At 39.0% G+C, this 16039-nt stretch overlaps 1 protein-coding gene across 1 annotated transcript in view; it reads right to left on the bottom strand.

The window, feature by feature from the left end:
* The window catches only part of Kdm3b (lysine demethylase 3B), a gene marked incomplete at its 5' end in the record, with an annotated part of 58590 nt that overhangs the window by 24756 nt on the left and 17795 nt on the right, over nucleotides 1-16039 (bottom strand). Inside the window, 5 exons of the mRNA XM_048811621.1 lie at nucleotides 39-146; nucleotides 7952-8104; nucleotides 9310-9524; nucleotides 13673-13874; nucleotides 14687-15935. Of these exons, the coding sequence (XP_048667578.1) occupies nucleotides 39-146; nucleotides 7952-8104; nucleotides 9310-9524; nucleotides 13673-13874; nucleotides 14687-15935 (1927 nt within the window). The remainder of the gene's footprint in view (nucleotides 1-38; nucleotides 147-7951; nucleotides 8105-9309; nucleotides 9525-13672; nucleotides 13875-14686; nucleotides 15936-16039) is intronic.

The following is a 16039-nucleotide window of genomic DNA, read 5'->3' as shown; positions in this document are numbered from 1 at the left end:
TAAAAAAAAAAAAAAAAAAAAAAAAGAAATTTCCTTACCTGTGCCAGGGATGATCTGTGTGGGCATGAGATTCTCTGGTTCATGTGACTGTCCCTTTGCACACTTTAACCAGGAGAAAACCTCTTCATCACCCATCTCCTCTGTCTCTGAAACAGAAATTAATGATTTCATTTATTTTATTAGGCTCACAAGATGGATCCCTCTTAGTGAGACAAAGCTTCAAAAACTTAAAGGTAAATTTTCTCATGGTGAAAGAAGGTAACAGCTAACTTTAAAAAACACCTGCTTTACTCTGATATAATTTATATAAAATAAACCAACAATTTAAAATGTGTGCCTCAATGAGTTTCAACAAACATTCATTCAGTTGTACAAACTCTGTCACAATCATGATACAGAACACTTTTATCCTATATCTTGAGCTAATACTCTTTGTTGAATTTTAGCTTCTACTGATCCATTTTCCTTCCTACCTTTTTATTTTTTTTGGGGGGGGGGCGCGGGTATGGGGAATTGAACTCAGGGGAACTCAAGCCACTGAGCCACATCCTCAGCCCTATTTTGTATTTTATTTAGAGACAGGGTCTCACTAAGTTGTTTAAGGTCTTGCTAAGTTTCTGGGGCTGGCTTTGAACTCCTAATCCTCCTGCCTCAGCCTCCCAAGCCAATGGGATTATAGGAGTGTGCCACTGCACCTGGCCACTGATCCAGTTTTTTTTTTTTTAGTTATAGGTGGACACAATATCTTTATTTTGCTTATTTATTTTTATGTGGTGCTGAGGATTGAACCCAGTGCCTCACATGTGCAAGGCAAGTGCTCTGCCACTGAGCCACAACCTCAGCCCCTCACTGATCCACTTTTTAATACTAAAGTTTTACATTATTAGAATTTCATATGAATGGAAGCATACAGGATGTAGTCACTTGTGTTGGGTTTTACTCAGCATACACTTTTGAGATTCATCTGTATTTCTGTATTGTTTGTACCAGTAATTCTTTTTTTTTTTTTTTTAAGTTGAACCCAGGGCCTTGAATATGCTGAGCAAGCACTCTACCACTGAGCTATATCCTTAGCTCTTCATTCTCTTTGGGTGGTATTCTAAGGTATAGATATATAACAATTTCCTTATCTATTTTTCATTTAGTAGACTTTTGAATTGCTTCCAAGCTATAATGAGATAAGTGGTTATAGACATGCATGTACAAGTCTTTGTATAGGCATGTTTTCATTTCTTTTGTTAACAACCTAAGAGAGTGAAGCTAGATCATATGATTGCCTAGGTTGACCTCGAACTCATCATACTCTGCCTCAGCCTTCTAAGTAGCTGGAATTTGCAGGTGTGAGCTACTACTGTGGGGCTGATTTTTTTTGTGTGTGGCGCTAGGGATTGAACCCAGGGTCTTGTGCATGCTAGGCAAGCACTCCACCACTAATACCACCAGCCCCCTTGATCTTCCTTTTTGGATCTTTTGCTCATTTTAAAACTTGGTTGTCTTGTTATTGTGCTGTGAGAGGTCTTTAGGTATTACAGACAAAATTCTTTAGTGAATATGATTGATAAATATTTTTTCCCAGTCTGTGGTCTCATTTAATTTCCTTAACAGTGTCTTCTGAAGATCAAGTTTTTTTTTTAAAGTCAACTTTTATATATATATATTTAGCTGTAGATGGACAGAATGCCTTTATTTTGTTTATTTTTATGTAGGACTGAGGATCGAACCCAGTGCCTCATGCATGCCTGGTGAGCACTCTACCACTGAGCTACTGCCCCAGCCCCTGAAGAACAAGTTTTAAAATTTGATATTAAATTTTTTTTTTTTTTTTTGCTTTTCATGTCCTGAGAAATATTTGTCTAACTCAAGAACACAAATACTTTCTTCACCTTAATCTTTAAATTTAGGACTATAGTCCACTTACAGTATTTTTTATAATGATTACTTACAGCATTATGGCAAGTCTTGGAATGAAGCACAGGACAATCCTTCAACTCTGTTTTTTCTTTTTTTGTTTGGGTTATTCTAGGTTTTGCATTTCACATACAATTTTAGGCAGTACTGGGGATTGAACCCACGGGCATTTTACCACTGAGCTACATTCCCAACCCTTTTTATTTTTTGAGGCAGGGTCCCACAAGTTACCCAGGCTGGCTTTGAAGTTGTGATTCTCCTGCTTCAGCCTCGAGTCACTGGGATTAAAGGTGTGGACCACCATTCCATGCCCTATGGCATTTCACTTAAACTTTACTTATTTATTTATGTGTCATTTCTTTCCCATATTTTTATTAGTACATTATAATTATACACAATGGTGAGATTCATTGTGTATAATTTGTAAATGCACTCAATATAATTTAGCCAATATCATTCTCCATCACATAAATTTTAGAATCAGTTTATCAATTTCTACAAAAACACCCACTGGGTTTTTGATTTTGAATTGTTTTCAATTATACATTATTTTAGAAGAACTGACATCTTTGTATTCAATCTGTACATGAATATAGTACATATCTCCATTTACTTAGGTATTCTATGTCTTCTATGGATATGCTACATTTATCCCTAAGGTGTTTTTTTTTTTTTTTTTTTGTGGTGCTGGAGATTGGCTTCAGGCAAGCATTGTACCACTCAGCCTCAACCCCAGCCCCATTTCATGTTTGTTTGTTTTTTTTTTTTTTGTACCAGGGATTGAACCCAGAGGTGCTTAACCACTGAGCCACATCCCCAGACCTTTTTATATTTTATTTAGAGACAGGGTCTTGCTAAGTTGCAGAATCTGGCTTTGAACTTGGGATCCTCCAGTTTCAGCTTCCTGAGTCGCTGGGATTACAGGTGTGCACCACAGTGCTCAGCTCACTTCATGTTTTGATGCTATTCTAAGTGATATTGATTTTAAATTTCAATTTCTAAATGTTGACTGCCATCACATAGAAATAAGATAAACAGATTTCTGTAGGTTGACTTTTCTATACATTTCTTAGGATTTTCTGCATAATCATTCCATGTGAGATTAATCATTTTACTTTTTTCCAATCTTATGTCTTTTATTTCTTTATACTAATCATTCCAGCACAATGATGACGACTAGGAGTTCTGAAAGTGGACATCCTTGCTTTCCAGTCTTTCCAATTATGTATGATACTCCTACTGACACTGGAGTGTTTTTCTAACTTTATCATCCTTTCAAAGAACATTTTTAAGCTTTTTTTTTTTTTTTTTAAACTGTGCTTGCCATCCTACGATTTTAATACCACATATACAATATGTCTGCTTATGTACTGTGGTCCTCTGGACAGGCATGAACCATTGTCATACATGTTAAGCAACCCTATCTGAAACTTTATGTGTGCTCAAAATTTCTTGGACTTTCAGAGGTTTTTTTTCTTTCTTTTTTTTTTCAATGCTGGGAATCAAATCCAGGACTTTATGCATACTACGCGAGGATCTACCACATATTCCCAGCTCTCAGATTCAAGATTTTCAGATTAGGAATGTTCAATCTGTAAGGTCTATGGTAAACACTACAAAATGTTTTTTAAAAATATCTAAAATTGGAAACATTTTTGTCTCAAGGGTATTGAATTAGGGTTAGTCAACCTGTAACTTCTTAGATTCCCCTTCTCCTGAAAGAACCAATTCTCACCATTTGAGAATACATGACCTAATTTGTTGAGAATCTAGTCCATCACTTTAACCACTTGGCCATGACCACTGCTGTTTGTTGAGAATCTTGAGAAATGTTTTTTTCCTGCATTTCTTGAAATAATTATGTTTAGTGTTTACTGATAATAAATTGCATTGATTGATTTTTAACTGTTAAATCTATACTCATGAGAGATATTGGGGGCTCTAAGTTTCCTTGCTTGTTATATCTTCATCTGGTTGTGGTATTAGTGTGTTGTAATGCTAACATCATAAAATGAGTTAGTGTTTTCTCCTATTTTCTGAAAGAGTGTGAGTACAATTGATAGTATTTTCCTTCTGAAATGTTTGTTATAACTTACCAGTAAAACCATCTGGGCCATAAGTTTTCTTCATTGGAAGTTTTTTTTTTTTTTTTTTTTTTTTGGTGGGGGTGGGTACCAGGGATTGAACTCAGGGGCACTCAACCCCGGAGCCATATCCCCAGCCTTATTTTGTATTTTATTTAGAGACAGGGTGTCTCATTGAGTTTAGTTTAGCACCTCGCTGTTACTGGAGCTGGCTCTGAACTTGTGATCCTCCTGTCTCAGCCTCCCTCAACGCTGGCATTATAGGCATGTGCCACCACGCCTGGCTTCATTGGAAGTTTTTTTAAACTACAAATTCATTTGTCCTCCCTTACTCACTACTTGGGACTGAACCTAGGGACCCATTTTATTTTTGAGACAGGGTCTTGCTAGGTTGCTCAGGCTGGCCTCGAACTTGGCAATCCTTCTGTTTCAGCCTCCTAAGTAGCTTCAACTTCTTAAAATAAGTTTATTCAGGTAATGTATTTCCTCTTTTCTCTCTCTTGGGATTGAGCCCAGGGGTGCTTTATTACTGAGCTACATTCACCACCCCTTTTTATTTTTTATTTTAAGATAGGGTCTTGGGGCTGGGGTTGTGGCTCAGCAGTAGAGCGCTTGCCTGGCATGTGTGAGGCCCTGGGTTCGATCCTCAGCACCACATAAAAATAAATGAATAAAAATAAAGGCATTGTGTACAACTAAAAGAAATAAATATTAAAAAAAAAAAAAGATAGGGTCTCACTAAGTTTCACAGGGCCTCACTAAGTTGCCCAGCTTGACCTTGAACTTTCAGCCTTAATTTCCTTTTTTTAAAATATTTTTTTAGTTGTCAATGGACTTTTATTATTTTTATTTTTTATTTATTGATACGCTGTGCTGAGAATTGAACCCAGTGCCTCACACATGCTAGGTAAGCTCTCTGCCACTGAGCCACAACCCCAGCCCCAATAGCCTTAATTTCTTAAAATACAGGTGAGTAGCCTCAACTGCTTAAAATAAGGTTATTCAGGTAATCTATTTCTTCTTAAGAGAATTCAGATGGTTTGTATCTTTCATGGAATTTGTTATATTTCTTATCAAGTCTATTGACATAAAGTTCATAATTTTATTCATTATCCTTTCTAATGTCTGATTGATTAGTGGTGAGGTCATCTCATACTTTTTTAAAATATTTATTCTTAAGCTTTAGGTGGATACAATATCTTTATTTTACATTTATGTGGTGCTGAGGATCGAACCGGGTGCCTTGTGCATTCGAGCACTCTACCACTGAGCCACAACCCTAGCCCTCATCATCTCATTCTTAATACTGGTAAACTGCATATTTTCATTTTTTCTAGTTTCTTTAGGCAAATGAGACATTTCTAATATAGGCGTTTAGTGATAAAATTCCCCGCATTAGCTGCATACCACAATGTGGATGTTCTTATTTTCATTCATTTCAAACATTTTCTAATTTCTCTTGTGATTTGTTTTTTGACCTACGGGTTATTTACAGCATGTTGTCTAATTTCACCGAGCTACAACCCCAGCCCTGTTATTTTCTTGTCAATGAACTGATTTCTACATTATACCTACTAATATTTATTTGCTCTTCCTTTATTATTATGAAATGACCTACATTATACTTACTAATATTTATTTGCTTTAAAGTGTACCTTGTCTGATACTCACAGTTAACTTCTTTAAAGTCATGTTAGCCATGGATACAATTTTCCATCTTTTTTACTTTTAAACTGTGTCTTCACATTTAAAGTAGGTTTCCTATAAAGCTGTTTTCTATTTGTTACAGTTTATTTTAGTTTCATTTTTCTTGACTTCTTTTGAATTATATGAATTTTCCCCACCAGTACCATTGAGCTACAACCCAAATCCTTTTAATTTTTTTTTTTTTTAATTTGAGACAGGGTCTAGCTAAGTTGTCCAACTAGTCCCAAACTTGTGATCCTCCTGCCATGGCTGGGATTACAATCATGTATCACTATGCCCAGGTTTTACAAATCTGATAATTAAAACTAAATAAAGAATTTGTGACTTTTATGTTTCTGGGCACTGATTTTATTGTAATCTCTTAAAAAGAGATGTTGGGCTTTAATCTAGTGTAGTTAAGTAACTTGCATGTCAGTTTGATTCTTCTGAGGCTTGTTTTACACTTTGCTATGGCAGGTCCAGAGAAGTTTTCATTCTGGCGCTATATTAAGTCCAGTATTAAGGTGTTATTCTTTTGGACTCTACCAAGTATCTCCTTAACTCTGGTTGATGGGAATGCAAATTGTAAGGTCTACAAATTACTCAGTTGTTTACTAAAAGTTCATTCTTAGGCCTTGAGGAGTTTCATCTCATGCATGTGCAGATCAGTATATGACAAAAAATTGAAGGGACCTCTGTAGATTCCTCATGTTCTCTCTGCAGCTCCCTTCTCTTCAGTCCTACGCTTATTCTTCTCAGACTCTGACCTCTGTCTCAATGTAGTGAGGTTGCCAGATTCTGTTTTAGTTCCCTTTCCAGGGTTACAGCCTGGAAAATGGCCGTAGGTACTAAGCTAGGACAATTGCAGGAACCACCGATTCTCCCCTTCTCTCAGGTATCATAGTCCCACACTGCCTAATGCTCAATATTTGAAACTGATTTATCTATGTTATCCTGTTTTCTTTTCTTTTTTTCAATTTGGTACCAGAGATTGAAGCTAGGGTGCTTAATCACTGAACAACATCCCAGCAATTTTTATTTTATTCATTTTATTTAGAGACAGGGTCTCACTGAGTTGCTTAGGGCCTAAGTTGCTGAGGCTGGCTTTGAACTTGCAATTCTCCTGTCTCTGACTCCTGAGTTACTAATATTACAGACATGTGCCAATACACTTGGCCAATTATTATTTTTTGAGAGGTGGTTTTGCTATGTTGCTTAGGCTGGCCTCAAAATGAGATCTACCAACTTCTGCTCCCAAGTAGCTGGGCTTATAGGTGTGTGCCACCATGTCCAGGTACTCAAAAGGTTAAATGTATAGTTATCCTATGACCCAGTCATTCCACTTTTAGGTGTATAACCAAGACAACTCATATGTCCACACAAAAACTTATATACAAATGTTTACAGTGGCACTATGCATAGCAGCCAAAAGTGAAAACAACCCACATGTACATCAGTTGATAGAAAAAATATAGTACTATATTGATACAATGGAATACTGCTTGGCAATACAAAAAAAGAATTAAGGGGCTGGGGTTATAACTCAGTTGGTATATCGCTCACCTCGCACATGTGAGGCACTGGGTTCGATCCTCAGCACCACATAAAAATAAAATTAAAGTATTGTGTCCACGACTATAAAAAAAATTTACAAAAAAAAAAACTAAGGGCTGGAGATGTAGCTCAGTAGTACAACTCTTGACTAGCACTCATGGGCTCTGAGTTCAGTCCTGAGTACTGAAAAAAAAAAAAAAAAAAGACTGAAGAACTACAAATGGATGAAACTTTAAAGCATTATGCTAATAGGCCAGTCACAAAAGATCAAATATTTTATGATTCCATTTACATGATATGACCAGAATAGGCAAACCTACAGATAGAAATTAAATTAGTGGTAGCCAAGGCCGGGGGAGGTAGGAATGGTGAATGGACTCCTAAAAGATATTAAATGGAATTAATGGTGATGGTTGCACAATCTTATGATTTAAATCATTTAACTATACATTTTAAAAGGGTAAATTTTATGGTGTGAATTATACTTCAATAAAGATATTTTTAAAACCAAACAGAACAAGGAAAGATGAGGAATGATCCTTCCTGGCTTTTTTTTTAGCCTTCCCAGATAAACTGAGCATTGGAAATTTTAAGGTCTTACAACAAAGACAAATGGAACTAAGCAGTACAAGCTGATTACTCCTTCAATTCCCAAGTTTCACAACTCAACTGATACATAAAGGTTCCCTTTAGAATTTTATCAGACAATATTTGCTTACCACTCCGTGGACGGCTTTTCCTGAGCCGGTAGCAGTCAAGGCAGACCCCAAATCCACATTTGCGACAAACCCAATGGATGTTGAAAAGAGTTGTTTCACATACATCACACATCTCCCGCACACCACGCACAGCTCGCTTCCATGCAACTTTCTCTGGTGGAAAGAGAAAAAGTAATAATGTTGGCACTGATAATCCTAATCACTAGCAAAAGACCCTGATTCGCTGATCCCCATTCAAACCATTCTGTCTAGTAATAAAACTCAAATATTCATGAAGTTTGTGTTTCTTTCTTTTTTGAAGGGAGTACTGGGGATGGAACTCAGGGGTACTTGACTACTGAGCCACACCCTCAGCCCTAATTTTTTGTATTTTATTTAGAGACAGGGTCTCACTGATTTTCTTAGCACCTTGCCGTTGCTGAGGCTGGCTTGAACTTGTGATCCTCCTTGCCCCTCAGCTACCCAAGCTGCTGGGATTACAGGCATGTGCCACTGTGCTCGGATGAAGTTTGTGCTTCTATAATTTTAAGAGGAGAAAAAAATATATGAGGAATGTCTAACATTTCAAAGGTTTGTGGTAATACCAGGTTATGATAGCCTGGTGTTAATGCTACATGTTGTCACTTAAGACACTATAAAATTTTAACCTGGGGAAAGCTTTAAGTAAGATTTGTCTCTTGAAATTTAGGACATGATTTCATGTATAGTCTTTCCTGGTCTGGGGATAGTGTATAGTAACTTATAGATATGGAACTACTATAAATGTCTTAATAATTATGTGGGTTCTAGGTATAAACATGGTAGGTGGTCCACCTCATTTATTCACAAACCAGAGTATTACTTATTAATACAAATATGTTTAAAGCAAACTAAAAATATTCAGGATAAACCAGCTGGGCATGGCAGTACATGCCTGTAATCCCAGTAATATGGGAGGCTGAGGGAAGAGGATTACAAGTTTGAGGCCAGCCTCAGCAACTTAGCAAGGCCCTAAGCAATGCAGCAAGGTGCTGTCTTGAAATAAAAAAAATAAAAATAAAATTGGGGATTCAAATGTGTCTTATGGCACCTGTGTAACAAAAAATGACAGGCAGGGAAGGAACCTCTGTACATTGCTGGTAGGATTATAAAATGATAAAATTATTTTGGTAAGTTTTTTTTGGTTAATTGTCAAAGACTTGAAAAAATAAAGTCTGCTGGATATAGTTAAGGCCTCAGCTATAGTTACTACAAAAAGAAAACTTATTGGTCTTAATTCATTCACAGAAAAATGCCATCTTCCACTTTAACCCTCCTTTAAGTGAAAGAAAACAGTTTACAATGAAAAGTATCTGGAAACAAGCAAGAGAATGTCTTACGATGTGGCTCCACCATCATCATGGCCTCCTTCTCAGACATTACAAGCTGACAGAACTGGTCCCCAACATTGGCCAGAATGTATTTTGAGGTCTCTAGGTCTATCCCTTCTGCTAGGGAGGAAGAAGGAATCCACAAGTTCATGGCATCAGGGTCACTTTGCTGAGGGCTTAGAAACCCCTCCACACGAAGCACCCCTTTTCGAGTGAAGATCAACCTGAAAAAAGAAGACAGTCAAATACCGTTGTCCTTGGGATCCAAGGAGGTTTGCTTTCAGGCCACATCCCTGCCCTGCCCCAGCTACCAAAACCTGTGGTTGTTTAAATGGTATAGTACTTGCATAAAATCTATGTATGTCCTCCCATATACTTTAAGTCATCTCTAGATCACTTACAATACTTAATATAATGTAAACACTATGTAAATAATTTTCATACTATATTAAGAAATAATTAACAAAGAAAAGAGTGTTTACATGTTTAATACACACACAGTTGTAATCTTAAATATGTTTTCAATCTACAGTTAGTTAAATCTGTGGATGTGAAACCAGTGGATATGGAGGGCTAACTGCACATGTTCTCAGCTAATACGAAGGCTTAACACTTAGCAGGTATTGATTCTTTAAAAAGCTGTCACCAGTTTTATCAGTTTTTCCGTCTCCCTGTTCTACAACTGCACCCATGCCACTGAATGTGACTAGAAAAAAATAAAATATCATCATCACATTTTAAACTCATGTATAGGGCTGGGGATGTAGCTTAGTGGTAGGGTACTTATCTACCATGTGTGAGGCCCTGGGTTTGATCTACAGTACCACAAAAAATAAAATTAAAAAAAAAAAATAAATAAAATTCCTGTATACCTACCTCAGGAGGATTCCCTCTCCTAGATGCCTATTTTCATACTCTCCTTCTTTTCATACTTCTGAAATTACATTCCCTGTGAGAACCTCACTTCCTGTTCTACTGGTACAAGCCAGAAGAGATTGTTCACAAGCTCCCATCCCACACATTCCAAAGTGTGGATACTCTCCTGCAAATGGGCCCATGTTCTTCATTTGATCTTCTGCTCTGAATGAGGTCCATTTGAAAGTTAATATCTTCACCTACACCCGTCCCTTTTCCCCAACCCAAAGGCACTCCTCCACTAATTTCCCTCTTTTCTATATCATCTAGCTTTTTCTCTACCAATCTTTTTTTTTTTTTTTTTTTCTGGGGCACTTGAACACTGAACCATATCCACAGCCCTATTTTGTATTTTATTTAGATACAGGGTCTTACGCTGTTGTACAGGATGGTTTTGAACCTACAATCCTCCTGTCTCAGCCTCCCGAGCCACTGGGCTTGCAAGCATGCACCACCAAGCCTGGTTCCAATTATCATTTATTAATGCTCTACAAAATCAGCATTTAAACGTGCTACAATAACCATTACAAAAATACTCTCAACCTCACATCCTCCTCCATTTTTTTTGGCTTGTTAGACCCAAGTTTCCTTCAAGTCTGCTACCATTTCCTTTCCTTTATGTTTTCCCTAATCCAGTACAATAAGACACTCTGCCTACCAAACTACCAAAACTACTTTTGACAAGGTCATTTCATCTTGCTATCAAAAGGTCACTTTCAGTCCTTTCCTTACACAACCTGCCAGCATTTGACATAGTTCCTTATTCCTTTCTGGAAGTGCTTTCTTCAGTTGTCTTACTCTTTCTCTCCCTCTTTTGTACCAGGGATTGAACCCAGGGGAACTTAACCACTGAGCCACATACCCAGCCCTTTTTAAAAATTTTAATTTTGAGACAGGTCTCCCTGAGTTGCCTAGGGCCTAAGTTGTTGAGGTTGGTTTCAAACTTGAAATCCTTCTGCCTCAGCCTCTTGAGTCGCTAGGATTATAGGCATGTACCACCGCACCCGACCTTCCTGTTTTTCTGTCCTCAGTGGCTGTCTTTTCTCAGTCCCCTTTACTAATTCCTTTTAATACTTCCCATTTCTGGAGAATGCCAGAGCTCAGTTCTCAGAATGCTTCTGGTCCTAAGACTCTTTTTTTATTTTTAATTTTTAGATGGACACAATATCTTTATTTTACATTTATGTGGTGCTGAGGATCAAACCCAGTGCCTTGTGCATGCTAGGCGAGATCTCTACCACTAAGCTACAACCCTAGCCCTGCTTCTGGTCTTTATCTACATGCTGACTCCTGAGGTCTCAAATTAGACTATGGGCTTTAAATCCCTGGTGATATCTAAATTTGTATCTCCAGGTTGAATCTCTTCCCTTAACTCTAAAGGTGTAGATCCAGCTGTTATTTCAATCTCTCCAGCTGGAAATTCTTTCAAATTTCAAATTTAGCCCATCAGGTAATTCTGAGTACTCTGCCTTCAATAGTCTCTCAACTTCTCTGTGCTTCTCCCCTTGCCCTCATATATAGTCTATTCCCACAAAGGTAGTCAAAGCAGTGGGTGGTAATTGGGAATTGAAACCAGGAGCGTATTACCACTGAGCTACAACCCTAGTCCTTTATTATCTGTTTTGAGACAGGGTCTCAGCAAGTTGTCCAAGTTGAACTTGTGATCCTCCTGCCTCAGCCTCCCAAGTAGCTATTATTATAATGTGCACCACCATGCCCAACTTAAAGTGACATTAATCAGTGTTACTCATCAGCTCAAAACCTCTAATGACTTCTTTTTTGTTTTTTCGAATAACATCTTATTTACAGTAAAAATCAAGGCCCTTAGAGTAGCCCTATTAAGTCTAGACTCATCATTAATTCTTTGATCTCAACTCTATTACTCCCCTTGCTTACTCTATTTTAGCTATACTAGTTCTATGGATGTATCAAGAATATTCCAGTCTCAGAATGGCAGCACTTGTCTGGAATACTTGTCTCCTGAATAACAACTGTGTGGCTTTATTCTTTCACCTCTAATAGGTCATTCCTTAACCTGCTCTTTCTCAGATCACCTGGTTTAAAATAGTAGCCTCTCTAGCTTACCGAAATTTCAATCCTCTTTCCCGTCTTTATTTTTCTCAAGTTACTAATTGACATAATATTTACTTAATTTATTTTTCCTCTTATTGTCTGTCTGCTTCTTTAATTCCTCCCTAAACTTTCTGAGACCAGAATGTAATGTTTTGTTCACTACTGAATCCTTAATGTTCAGAATAATGACTGGCACATATTAAATGCTCAATAAATATTTGCCAAATAAGGTCATCCACACCAATAAGCCTTTATTTATTTTATTTTATTTTTTGGTGGTGCTGGGGATCAAACCCCAGGTCCTCCCACATTTTTCTCATCTAGGCAAATGTTTTACCACTGAGCTACACCTCAAGCCCTGATCAGCAGCTTTTCTTTTTTTTATTTAGAGACAGGGTCTCACTGAGCCTTAGTGCCTCACTTTTGCTGAAGCTGGCTTTGAACTCGCGATCCTCCTGTCTTAGCCTCCCGAGCCATTGGGATTATAGGCGTGTACACTGTGCCCAGCAGCCATTTGGATTTTTTAATTTTAAAAATGAAAGATTCTTAGCTGGGCATGGTGGTGCATGCCTGTAATCCCAATGACGCGGGAGGCTGAGGTTAGAGGATCATGGGTTTAGGCCAGCCTCAACAACTTAGCAAGACCCTGTCTCAAAACAAAAAACAAAAAGAGACTGGGGATGTAGCTCCACATCCCCCAGGTTAAATCCCCAGTATTGCCAAATAAACAAAAACAAAACAAAATCAGCCTTGACAGATCCTAAGTTTCTCATAGAGGAAGAGGAAAAGTGATTAGATATTGCTGTTTTCATTAGTTATCTCTATTTTAAAAATACTCCATTGAGCCAAGTGGGTAACATGCACCTATAGTCCTAGCACTCAGGAGGCGAAGGCAGGAGGATTGTTTGAGCCTACAGGTTCAGGGATAGCCTGGGCAACATAGTAAAAACTCATCTCAAAAAAAAAAAGAGAGAGAGAAAATAAAAAGAAATGTGCTTCACATCATCTCCTAATCTTACTTCTCTTAAGTGACTCAAGTCACCCTAGCACTGAAGAAGAAGAAGTGGTCAGGCAGATTCCCAAAATAAAATGAAGTTCTTCTGCTTATACCACTGGTTTCAAATGGAACCCAACTTAGGAACAGCTTAGTAGGAATAGCACATGGCAGCAGCTAAAACTGCTCCACTTCAATCCTGCAAGGACCAACCCACGGATAATTTTCCAACAACTAAGTAATTACTACAACAAAGCCTCAGCATACACCCTGTGAGCAGAGGGGTTATGGAAAACTGAGAAAGACAAATTTATAGATTTAGAGAAAGAGTGGGAATTATATGGCACTAGTGAAAACTGGGAATGACAGCAAGGAGAGGAATTTAGGTACCTCCGGAAGTGAAAGAAACGGCAGGCTACAGTAGAATCATCTTGTTCCTGTTCTTTAAACTTTCGATACCGCTCCAGGCGGCACTCACGACATTTGTGCAGGTGAGGTGCCACATTGATGCAAGACCCATCCTGTAGAAAGGGCTCTCCAGACTGCTTGAGCTTCTTCACTTTGCTCACATCTTTCAGCACTGACTGGCCAACTGTGGCAAGGAAGGGAGGAGAAAAGGCTGTCATAAGAAGCATAAGTAGGGTCCACTAACAAACTCCTCATGTGAACAAACATTGGTCAAAGGGCTATTCCTCTTTGCACTGCTTGGGCACATAATCTACCATGAACCCAGAAAGGAAGAGCAAGGAACAAAGAGGCTTTGGTTGGGAGCTAAGGAGAACTGTATGTGCCTCATGCAGCAGAAGGTAGTCATCACCTGCCCTTAGTCACTCAGTATATGCCTACTGTTAATCTAGGCTTTTTGGGCTCTCACAGGATATCAATTCCTAATGAAAGCAGCTACTTTTACCACCAGACTTTCTCTTATACACTTCTATACCATAACCTCACATCATAAATTCATAGATTTTTGGTAGAGGCGTTAAAAATCCTTACATTTCAGAGAGGAACAAACCAAGGGAGTGAATCTTTTTGTTTCATCAAGTCTACAAAGGGATGAAAACTAATATGGGAATGAAAACTAATTCTTAGTAACTCCCTGGAAGCAAATTAAAGATGATGAAATAGAAAGGAATGAAATCAACACAAGGACATATAGTTTCTAATTAAAAACAACAAGCTAATGAAGATGAATAGTCCTCTTTTATGAGCAGATAACCCTTTTACATTGCTGGTATAGATTCAACCAAGTTTGATAAGGTGCCTCTGCCAGGTTCTTTGCCTCTATAATTCTATAAGATTCTAGAACTTTCCATCAATATGAAGGCATCTGCCGCACAAAAGCACAAGCATTTTGAGGCAAGTGCCAGAGCAAAGCCCACGTATAGTCCCTAGCAGGATCACCTTTCAAGGGTGCAGTCCGAGGTCGGCCTTTAGGGGCCTGTTTCCCTTTGCCCTTGCCCAACAACAGCTCCGCACTACGCTCCCCATTGGGGCCCAGCTTCCCCATCAGGTGTTCTGGAATCCCCTTCAGGCCTGTCTTGGCCTGCAGCTGTTCCTCTGAGTCGCTCAAATCTGACAGGTCACTGTTGGTGCTAGAGTCTGAGTCCTGTCTGCAAGCCAAGCTTCGCTCATCCAGTGAGAACCTTTTCACAGCTTCAAAAGGAGCTTTGTTCTCCTGCGAAAAATCTACTGGGGAGGACAGAAAGCAGCCCGAGTGCCTGCCAAAGACGTTACTAAAGGTTTTGAGGAGGGGATTGTCCTGTTGCCCAGGTCCCACAGTTGGCCTCTCCTCTGTGGGGCTTGAGGAGAGAGTAGGCATCTCAATGGGTTGGGTGAGGCTACTGGTGGGTGAGCTGGAGCGGCCATTCCCCATGGCAGAGAGGCTTGGACCCCCAGTGGTAAGAGTTGAGCCTAGAACACCAGACACCAGCTTGGAGGAATCAGTTGTAATGAAGAGGGTTTTCTTCTTTGCTAAAGATGCTGAATCTGCAGACGAGTGAGGCTCGGGCCAGCCGGTTGATGCCTTGGAGGTGACAGTGGTAGCAGAGGAAGAGCTACCTGATGCCTGAGATGCAAAGCTGCTGAAAGGACTGTGTTCAACTTTCTCCACAAATGCCAGGAAAGGGTTAGAAGGCTCTTCTCGGGACAGTTTAGGGGGCTGTAAAAATAGATTTTCATGACTCTCTGGGGTGCGGGTATTTAGGAGGCTCCGGGGGAAGGCTGGAGTAAGGGTGGGCATGGACTCTGCAGGCACTTTCCGGTCCACAGCGCTGCCAGCCTTAGAGCCTGGCTTAGTGTCTGCTCCAAGAGTGGATCTGCCTTTGCACAGGCCTGAGCTCAGACTCTCAAGGCTTTGTTTGAATGAGTCCCGACTAGAGGAATCATCAGCCAAACTCTCTGAAACCGTAGTGAAGTAGTTACTGGTGGGTAACGTTTGGGACATGCATTGAAAAAACAAGTTTTTGGAGAGATCAGAATCTTTCTGAGACTCTGGAGCAGAGCTACAGCCAAAAGAGAAGCCCAAAGGTTTGTTCTCTGTAGCTAAAACCCCATTGGACTGGCTCCTTCCACTTCCAAAAGTCAATGGTTGTGATAAACTTGGGAGAGATGTTCCAAATCCAGAAGAGGCCAGAATAGAATTTCTTGAATTCTGAAAGGAAGATAGCCTGAATTAGTGACACTGGCTTCAGATGACAACCTAATGAGCTCTTTCTTGTCCTATCATTGAATCAATATTTATTATTGATCAATTGA

This window comes from Marmota marmota, unplaced genomic scaffold, assembly GCF_001458135.2.
Source record: "Marmota marmota marmota unplaced genomic scaffold, marMar, whole genome shotgun sequence".
Taxonomy (NCBI): Eukaryota; Metazoa; Chordata; class Mammalia; order Rodentia; family Sciuridae; genus Marmota; species Marmota marmota.
Note: the sequence above shows the minus strand (reverse complement) of the source record. Positions and strands in the feature narration are given on the sequence as shown.